This window comes from Haliotis rufescens, unplaced genomic scaffold, assembly GCF_023055435.1.
Source record: "Haliotis rufescens isolate VD_foot unplaced genomic scaffold, xgHalRufe1.0.p SCAF_18, whole genome shotgun sequence".
NCBI lineage: Eukaryota > Metazoa > Mollusca > Gastropoda > Lepetellida > Haliotidae > Haliotis > Haliotis rufescens.
In genome coordinates, this window is record NW_025963868.1 from 19794586 (window position 1) to 19804892 (window position 10307).

Here is a 10307-nt window from a genome sequence, read left to right on the forward strand (position 1 = left end):
GGGGACGGTTGAATCTCTGTTGGACTTCTGTTTTGAGTCGGCTGAACAGTCTAGTGTAAGTTGTGGTCTGTCTGTCAGGCAGGAGGGCGAAGACAAGTGGGCACATACAGGAACGACTTCTTGCATGTATGATGTATACCTGGTTCCACAGATCTGGGCAAGATGTAAATGTTCCGTCCATGTATACAGTGTCTGCAGACTGCAAAGCTTGGAGTTGGTCATGGATAGAAAATACAACAATCTTGTTGGCATCGCAATCAGTGAAAAGCAGGAATGGGCGGGTGTCTGTTGCTTCAGTCCAGTTTCCTTCAAGTTGGACTTCAGCTCTTGTCTGTGGGAGTGCTGGGTTTTTCTTCCGCCTGTGTCGGTACAAGGCACTGCTCATGAATGGGAACGATGGCAGCAGCTGTGGCTGGTCTTCTGTAGCTACCTCACCGTTGTACAGATTACGCATCGACATGGTTTCTTCTCTGGCCCTCTTCCTCATGGTACTGATGAATCTTACTCTACTGCTGAGACATTTCTGATGAAGTCACCTACAGTGGTGCATCTGCCCTTATAAGTGGAGTCTACACACTTCCAGTGAATGCATGTCTGCATGACAACATTCTTGTTATAACGATAGCCATCTAGGAATACCTGCACAGTACCCTTCTGTGACATGACATACTCCACTTTCCTGATACCAGCCATAGTGATAAAATGTCCTCTGACTGATTTATAGGTTTTACGTCCACTTCGCATTTATTGCATTTCGCGGACGGGGTAGGTGGGGAAGTAAAGATAAATAGATTAAATATGAAAATCACCATACCCAAAAAACTGTAACTAGCCGGGGAGTAACCTAAATGATCCTAATGACTGTACTTCGAGAGTATTATTATTATGGGTGTTATTCTTGGGAGGAGACGTTAAGGGCCTTTACTATATTTTACAGGGGGGCAGTGAGGTAAGGGTATAGCATATTGGGTAATTGAAGATATGCAGTTGGGCTGCATTATTTAAATATGGGAAATAGTTAAATAAAGAAAAAAACAAGGGTAAATGTTACAGCTGTATAAGCCAGTTGTCCCGGGGTCGGGGGGGGGGGGGGGGGGGGGGGGGGTTGTGACGTGGTTTGGTGGCGTGCGGTGTGGGCTTGTTGTTGGCGCCGGCTGGCTTAACGACTCTATTGAGTTAGTGTATGGTTAACCATGCCCATGAGGATAGCCAGAAGGTCCGGTTTATGAGCACCCTGAGGAAGAGAGCGAGAGAAGAGTCAACCCCGATGCACACCCTCTACAACGACGAACTCTCCAACTTTAACAACGACGAGACAGGAATGATGACACCCTTCCCCACCATGAGAAGCGCGTTGTACCGGCACAGACAGAAGACGTTTCCTGTTTTGCCACAGACAATATCGGAGGTGCATCTCCAGGATTCCTGGACGCAGACATCAGATGGACGACCCTTCCTCCTGTTTGCTGACGGTGATGGAATCAAGTGTACATCATCCATGCAAGACTCGGAGCCACGACCTATCCCCTCATCTTCGCCTTACTCCCCGACCGTCAGACAGACACCTACTCAAGACTCTTCAGGCTACTCAAGGATGAAGTTCAACAGAGACTAAACAGACCACCTGTCCCGTCATGCATCCAGACAGACTTTGAGATGGCTGCTATTCGTGCTGTCCAAGTCGTGTTTCCTACTGCCGATGTGAAGGGATGTTTCTTCCATTACTGCCGGGCGATATGGGGGAAGGTCCAGGATCTGGGACTAGCTGTCGCGTATCGAGAAGATCCTGAAGTCTGCAAGTGGATAAGAAGAGCAGCTGGCCTACCCCTACTCCCCAAGAACAAGATCCAGGACTCGTGGGTTGACGCAATGGACAACACACCAGATGTGCCAAGAGCTGTCGCCTTCAACGACTACATCGTCACTACCTGGGTCGACCACGGAGCACGATTCCCCCAACCACTGTGGAACCATCACGGTACAACAGGTCCCAGGACGAACAACAACCTGGAAGGCTTTCATAACCGACTCAACCGAGGTCTCCCTCACCGACATCCCAACATCTACCGATTTGTGGAGGTAGTCAGGAAGGTGGAACAGGCAGAACGAGCTAAGATTTTACAGCTCGACTTTGGAGCAGCTCCAAGAGGCAGGAAGAGAGTGTACAGAGAGATGGAGAACCGTCTCTGCCGCCTGAAGGATGAGTTGAATAGAGAGGTGAAATCCCCAATGCAGTTTCTTGATGCAGTTGGCCATTTCTTCAGGCTGGGATAAAGAGTGAATTATGAACATTTTGTTATAATGTATTATGAATTTTGAAAATGAAAATTTTATTATAATGTATTATGAAATTTGAAAAATGAACATTTTATTATAATGTATTATGAATTTTGAATAATATCGTAATCGTAATTAAATATTTATCTCAATCTATTCGTGTTTCTTGGGTTGTTCCATTGTATGAAATAGGTAACAGACTAGGGATTAGCAGTGCCATGGACCGTGAACTTTGTTGTCTTAAGCTGTAGGGGAAATGGGATGTATGGGTTTTGGGAGGTTACCACTGGGGTTATAGGCACGGACGTCGGAGAGGGCGACTCGTGATGGAAATTTCGATCCCGATCCGAAAGGTTCTAAATTCGGTCTATAAGGTCGGCTTTGATGATGAATTGCGTTATTGCATTGAAGATGTAGATAGGGTTGGAAGGGTTGAAAAGTAGTGTGAGGTTTTGTTTATAGTTAGGAGGGATAGCGTGATAAAGTTCGGAGTGAAGGGTGTTATAGAAAGGACAGCTGTTAAAAATATGATATAAGTCTTCTGGTTGATTACAATATGTACATTTCCCGTCCGGGTGTCTGCCTTGTTTGTGTAGATTGCCTTGTTTGTGTAGATTGTGGTTGAGGTTGGTATTTCCGCTGATGATTCTTGATATAATATTGTCCAAATGGTTAGAGCTGTTATAGTTGCGACATTTGAGATTGTATTGCGTAAAAAGTGTTTTGAGCCATTGCGAGTTAGTGTTTTGGATTATATTGCTGTAGTTTTGAAGTTTTATAGACATTTTAAATTTGTTCTTGATCTCCGCTTTGGAGGTATTGGAAATAGATTTCTAATGAGGGCTGTTGGGTGGCTATATTGGCTGCGATGTGTGCTGTGTTATTGCCTGGTATATTTGTGTGTCCCGGGACCCAGAGTAGACTGATTTGTTTGTTGTTGTTGTTAAGTTGGTTGATGAGAGTAATTATGTTGTTGATGTTAGTGAGTCTGATAGTGAGTCTGATATTATTAGAAATTTTTGTTTTGATAGCGTGTATTGCTGTAAGGATATGGCTAATAGTTCCCCTGTGTTATTGTTAGTGAAGTTTTTATAGTGAAAGTTTGTGGTGACGGGGGGGTTGTTGGTCTATGTGTATTCCTAGGCCTGTTTTTCCATTGGTTTGGGATGCGTCGGTGTAAATGTAAGTATGTGTCGGCCAGTTATTGTGGAGGTGTCTAAGGGTTGCTTCGGCCTTTTTTGCAGTTGGGGTGCCGGGGCTTTGTATGAAAAGTTCGTGGAGCGTTGTGTCAACTGGGGGGGATGGGAGGTCGGCTATGTATTGTAGAGAGGGGTGTGTGTGTGATATATTGCTTAGATTGTGGGTGTGTATTAGCTTGTGTAGGTGGGTCATGTATGGGGCTTGGTCAAGGGATTTATTGAATTTGAATGCCGTTTGTTTGTTAATGTTGTTATATTTTTGTTTGAGTATTTTAAAGATTGGATTGTGTTGTGCCCCAGCCCAGTAGTTGAGGATTGTCTGTTGTATTCTGTGTGTTATGGAGAGAGTGTTGGTCATGAGTATGGCATGGTGTGAGGTACCAGTCCTGGTGCCGGTAGCTATTTTGAGGGCCTTATATTGAATTGATTTTATTTTGTCGTAGTTAGTAGTTGAAATGCCGCTTAGGACCGGAGCGGCGTAGTCGATTTTGGATTGAATAAGTGTTTTGTAGATGTTGAGGAGGGTTTGTTTGTCAGACCCCCAATTGTTACCTTTAATAGTTCTCATTAAGTTTAAATCTTTTTCACAAGAGTTGACCAATTTTGATATATGGGGGCCCCATGTAAGGTGTCGGTCAAATGTAACCCCATGAACTTTCTTTTTGGTATGTAATTTCTTTGTCATTAAGGTGAAGTTTGGGTGTGTAATTTTGCATATATTGTTTTTTGATGAGCATGCCAATGGTCTTTTTGATGTTGATTTGGAATCCCCAGTTGGAAGCCTATTTTTTGATATTGTTTAAAGCAGATTGCATTGATGGAGGCCGAGGAGGTCCAAAGGGAAACGTCATCTGCAAATTTTGCTGTGGTATTTTTTTCTTTATTTTTGGAATCTGAGAAAATGTCATTTATCATAAAATTGAATAGTGTTGGCGATAAGATGCTTCCTTGTGGAGTACCGTTTTCAATGGGGTGTGTGTCGGATAGGGTTTGATGGGATTTAACGGTGATGTGTCTGTCTGTTAGGAAAGAGTGAATGAAGTTTAGTATTCTCCCAATGATATGATTATTTTCGAGTTTTTTAAGGAGGCCGTTATGCCAAACCATGTCGAAAGCTTTGCTGAAATCTATAAAGATGGCCAGGGTGTATTGTTTCATTGATTGCGCAGTCCTAATGTCTTGTTCTAGGTGTAGAATGTGGTCTAATGTTTGTCTGTTATTTGTGAAGCCGCTCTGGTCCGGGCTTATTAGTCTGTTTATAGAGATGTGATGCTTAAGTCTATTATTGATAATTGATTCAAGGATTATGCATGTATGGGAGGTTAGAGATGTGGGGCGGAAGGAGTCTGGGTCGTTGGGGGGCTATTTAGGGCTCTTTTTCTTAATTTTCTAGAGTTTTGGATGTCGTCGTTCCACCAGGGGACTGGGTTGTGGGAAGGGGCGGGTTTGGTTGTGGGTATGCATTGGCTTGCGATATCGAATAGTGTGTTGGTAAGGTTGGTGTTGAATGTGTCTATGTTGCTGTTTTGTATTTTGGGGGGGTCGGTTTGGTTGCATAGTTTTGTAAAGAGTTGCCAATTGGCTTTTTGAAAATTGAATTTTATTTGCTGGGTGGTTTCTAAAGGGGGTTCGTTAGTGAGTGAAGGGGGATTTAGAGAGAATTTGGTTTGTCAAATGTCATCTTACTTACTTACTTACTTTGGAGATTTAACGTGCGCTTTCCGACTGATGCGTATTTCGCACACGGGCCCGGCCAGGCCATTTAATGTGTTTCCGAAAGGGGCGAAGGTGGTCTGTGCAACCCGAGAGGGGGGTTTTAGGGGTTGCTTATATAGAATTTGGGAATTTTGAGATTTGGAATAGATGCCGATGGGATTGGGGAGGAGAACTAAGGGAGCTGGGTATGGTGGATGTTTGTTTGTTTATGTGATTTTGATTTGGTAGGTTATTGTGTTTTTAGATGCGTTTTATTAGTTCCGTTTTTATTAAGAATACGCCTAAGGCCTTGAAGTTTTCTAGTTTATTTTGTGGGTTTAGTATTGCTTCTAGAGTTAGAGCCTTGTTTAGATTGAGGGTGGTTTGTAATGCGGTTCGATGTGTTAGGTAGTGTGTGCAGTGGATGAGTGCGTGTTCTGGGGTTTCTGGTTGTTTGCAGTGTGGGCAGTTACCTGTAGTGTGTTTTTAAAAAAAATTTAGGTGGTTATTTAGGTTGGTGTGTCCTGTTTGGCGTTTAGTGATTACTCTGTCGATTTTTTTCGATGGATGGAGAATTTTGGGTTTGGTTAGTGGTTTGCTGAGCACTTTTTTGATTTGGCTATTTGAGTTTAGATATAGGTTATGCCATTTTTTTGTGAGTTTTTGCTTGTTTACACTTTTAATTTCTGATTTTGAGATGGGTAAGTTTAAGCTTATTTCTGGGATTTTGAGGGATAGTTTAGCTGCTTTATCGGCGTTTTCGTTACCGTATATTCCTACGTGGGCGGGTATCCACAAGAAGGTTATTTGTTTGCCTGCCTTAGTTAGGTCGTTGGAGCTTTTAAGTATTTGATTTATTAATTTAGGTCGGTTTTTGGTATTTTTGTTTTGGAGGGCTTGCAGTCCACTTAGGGAGTCGGTAAGTATTAGGATATTTTTGTGTTTTTTGGATTCTTGATTATGGAGGGCTGAGGCCATGCCCATTAGTTCTGCCGTGAATATTGATTGGTTGTTTGGGAGTCGGAAGGATCGTGTGGTTTTAGTTGGTTGTGTGGTATGGACTCCGAAACCTGTGTGTTTGGAGGTCGGATCTGAGGATCCGTCCGTGTAAATGTGACACCAATTTGGCCAAGTTTCGTGTATGTATGCTAGTGTGGTAGTTTTAGCTATGTTTGGGTCGGTTTGTTTATTTATTTGGCTAGCTAGTGTTGTGTCTATTTTGGGTATTTTAAGTTTAGGGGTGAAGATATTTGATTGTTTGCAGTTTTGTTTAAGATTTTTAATTTGGTGTTCATTTAGGTAGTTTGTTATTCTTTTGGATATTGGGGTAAGTAAGGGGTGTTTACGAGCTAGAGCTTGGTTTTTGGGGCTCATGTTTTGGTTTATTAAGTTTTGGATGAGAGGGTTTGATAGGGACGCGGCCCAGAAATTTAAGCTTAGCTGTTCCCTGCGTAGACTTAGTGGCATTTCTCCTGTTAAGGCCTGAAGTGAGGTGTAGGAGGTCAAATGTCATCATGATGGACTCTAGTTATATACTATAGTGTTAATCCACAATAAATTGAGTAAACCCAATTTAAGGTTCAAACTACTCTCAGCCCGACAACTTGTAAGTTGCTTTTCCTGCATACACATGAAACCTTTTGATCTTAAACAGTGTATAATTGTGATTTCCTAAACCAGTTAATTTCATTAAAAGTGACGAGTCTTTTTTATTATAATCTTCTTTGTCTACAAATAAGTTGTTTTCATTAGGTACATCTGTAACTATTTAATCTTCACAAAGTACCCTTCCTTGCCTTTCTAAAACAACATCGAAAAGAAGCTAATGAGTCTTCTTAATTAAAGGAGGACTAAACCATTATAACAATGGGTAAACTCAATCAGCCAAGACAACTCTCTGTAGATGTTTTGGCATGTAGACATTTTGGCATGTAGAAGTTTTGGGAGTGAACCGTGACAATAGCTCAATTTGACTCAACTTGTGTGTCGCTCTCGCGTTAGGTTTGCTAACGAACCAATTGAGGTGGGATTTAGTGCACAATGCGTTTAAGCTCCCATGTCTAATCCTTATGAAAACACATGAAGGGTTTAAAACAACACAGTAATCCATATCATGTTTCACATCACCACGAAATATGACACATAAATAAGATATATTTCTTCTTTTAATAACAAAATAAGATAATATAAAGTTTTGTCACTCTCGTTTTATTCACAAAACACACCATCAACAATGTCACAACAATGTATCATTTTACATTACTCCAAGTGAAGCGATGGTCGGCATACTCCATTCTGGATACGGCACCATCCATCAGTCGTGCTCAAGTTGTTAGTTCTTGGACCGTCGTTGCCGAAGTGGTTCGAAAGATGTCGCCAGTTGTCTCCAGTGGAGTAACCAAGGACCCGAAACACGTGCAGGACGTGTCTTTTCAAGACACAGCCAAGACTACCACTTGTCTCTCTTCTTATTGCAACGGAACATAAATCCATGAAAACAAAGAATCCTACCTCCACGATGGGATGGTATGAATTTGACGTCAACTTGAGCGTTTGCCATTTTGCAAGTAACTTCTCGCTTTTTAATAATGCTCATTTAATTAATTAAGATTGACACTGACTGAACATGCTACTATGATTGGCATGATTACCAAATCATAATTAATTACTGAGATGTGGTCATGGAGAACATACTAATCCTATGTTAAAACATACTATCCCTTTACGTAAACAGATTAAACCTTCGAAGCGTTACCGCATGTCGCTGACAAATAAGTCAGGTGTGACAGTTATCACAATATAAAGATTGATATATGCCGACTGACACTCTTGGTGGGTCAGTGTTAAGACAACAGATCAATACACACGCTTCCTATTCAGTATGTACGTATGATTACATGGCTGTGTGTATGCATGGTATGTATGGCTGTATGTATGATTAAATGTATGTAAATTATGTATGTGTGTGCGTGCGTGTGTGTAAATGTATGTAAGCCTAAACGCTTCGGTCGTTTGAAGCCAGAAGGCAGAGGTATTCCCGGGAAAGAAGCCTACTCTCGCAGAACTCACTAGAGCTGAAACTTCTCTCGCATAATTGTTTTGGAGAAGGCGAATGGAGCAGAGTAAGCTTAGGGATTATCGGCTGTTGCGTGAAAACAATGCTTTTCCTGAAGCCTTAGAGTGCCCTGAACATGGAATCATATGTATATAAACTATACTTATGATATGTAAAACATGCACTGTAATACCTAATTTGATATCTACTTATGTGGCCAAGAGTCTTTTTGAAATTTCATTTGTTTGACCCAGATGTAATTCCAGATATTCTATATTGGCAAACAAAAGCTATTCTAAGTGAAAAGTAATCTATAATGTAAATGGTAATTCTATGGATTTGTACCATGGATAGTTTGAATTCTCATGTGTCCAATTATCATGTTTATTCAAATGATTTTTTTTCAAGATAAAGTTATATATCACTAGATTATTGCCAGTATTTGTTTTTGTGATTACCTTGTATTTATTTTTCCATATAATAGAAAATTATGGAAAGTTAGAGCGATCTGCGTGGAGTGAATTTCCATATGTGTGTTCTACTAAGTAAAAGTTTAATAGCCACTATACTTGTCATTATATTTATATGAAAATAACATAATCGTAACCGTAATAACTTCAGCTTTATTTTGATAGATTACATATGGGAATTGGACAATTTTAAAGACATTTATTGACCTTTTTGATGGACCTAAGTAGCCCATGGCCTAATATTTTTTTATTATTCAACCCGACCTACCCCGTCGATGTAATACCAGACTGTGATGTTGATGTAAAACCTAAAACTTGATGATGATGATAATATATGAATGTTAATGCAACAAGCGACGCGTGTGAAGATATATTGAATACGTTTGACACATTAACCTATTTCTACACCTTTTTAACGGTAAAATTAGATACACTTAAACGTAAGTAGCAATTAAAAGGTGTACAAGAAGATGTATTTCTTATAATAGAAGGTCCATAAGGGTATTTAGTATTTCGTTATGAAAAAATAGTTCTCTTGATATTCAATACTGGACATTTCCCCACAACCCACAACCCACTTTGTTTATGGTAAAAGTTAATAAGAGGAGGTTTGGTGGGGGACTAGTGGTATCTTTTCAGAGGGTTTTATTCTGGCATTACCCACTATTTACTGGAGGATATTGGAAATGAATATACTGTAGACTGTCATGTTGTCTGACTACAGATAGGATTTGTTATCTTAACATCACTGGGGGTTTCACATTAGAGGTGATTTGTACAATTGCCCAAATGATCCTGCTGAGTATTGGTGCTTAGTGATGTCAAATGGAATATTTTATTATCAGAGGAAATTGGTGGTGAAAACTTAATACCATCTATACAGTATATCTTCAGGATTTTTAGCCCTTTCTTTCTCTGTGTGTAATTCTGATTGAAAGAAGTCACTCAACCAGTTCATGCATTCCATGGTAAAAGAAAATCAGACTTGGTTAGAATCCATGTTTATCTCCGACAACTTCCCACTGGTGACATTGTAGTGAACTTGAGAAGTGGAGATGATTTTTTATATTCATATTATTATAATCTGTCAAACTATACATAAATGTGTGTGTGTCATAAAATTCAAAGGGACTGTTCCCTACACTCATCAATATCATAATGAATGAACATTAGTGTATTGTGTGGATTATATAAAGCTCTCACTAAGTATATGTTTTACATGCATGACAGATGGGATTAAGGGAGAAATGAAATATTTTCTTGAACGTTTCCAATAACTAGTGGAGGAAATTGGAAATGGCTGAACCTGTAGATAGCGTCAAATCCGTGATGGATTTGACAGATCTCACAGGGTAACATTCAACAGGCTCTTTACCTTGTGATCATGTTAACATTTCTTCTTAACAGTTTAGAAAAAGAGAAGATATTTGAAGTGAACTACATTGAAAAATGAGAGAAGAAATTAATTGTCAATGTTTTTTATCATAAAAACTCACTGGTCAGTAAACAACAGTTGTTTTTTTTAGTACTTTGAAGAGCAATCCCAAACCTTCTCTTACTCTGTTATGATATATAATGTCAAAGTGAAAGCAAAAAACCCATTAACGTGCA

The 10307-nt window shown here is 40.1% G+C and overlaps 1 protein-coding gene across 1 annotated transcript; it reads left to right on the forward strand.

The window, feature by feature from the left end:
• The first annotated feature begins 1656 nt into the window (after nucleotides 1-1656).
• Nucleotides 1657-2274, forward strand: LOC125381427. The gene has a single exon (XM_048397953.1). The coding sequence runs from the start codon at nucleotides 1657-1659 to the stop codon at nucleotides 2272-2274; it is 618 nt and encodes a 205-aa protein (XP_048253910.1).
• Nucleotides 2275-10307: the final 8033 nt, after the last annotated feature.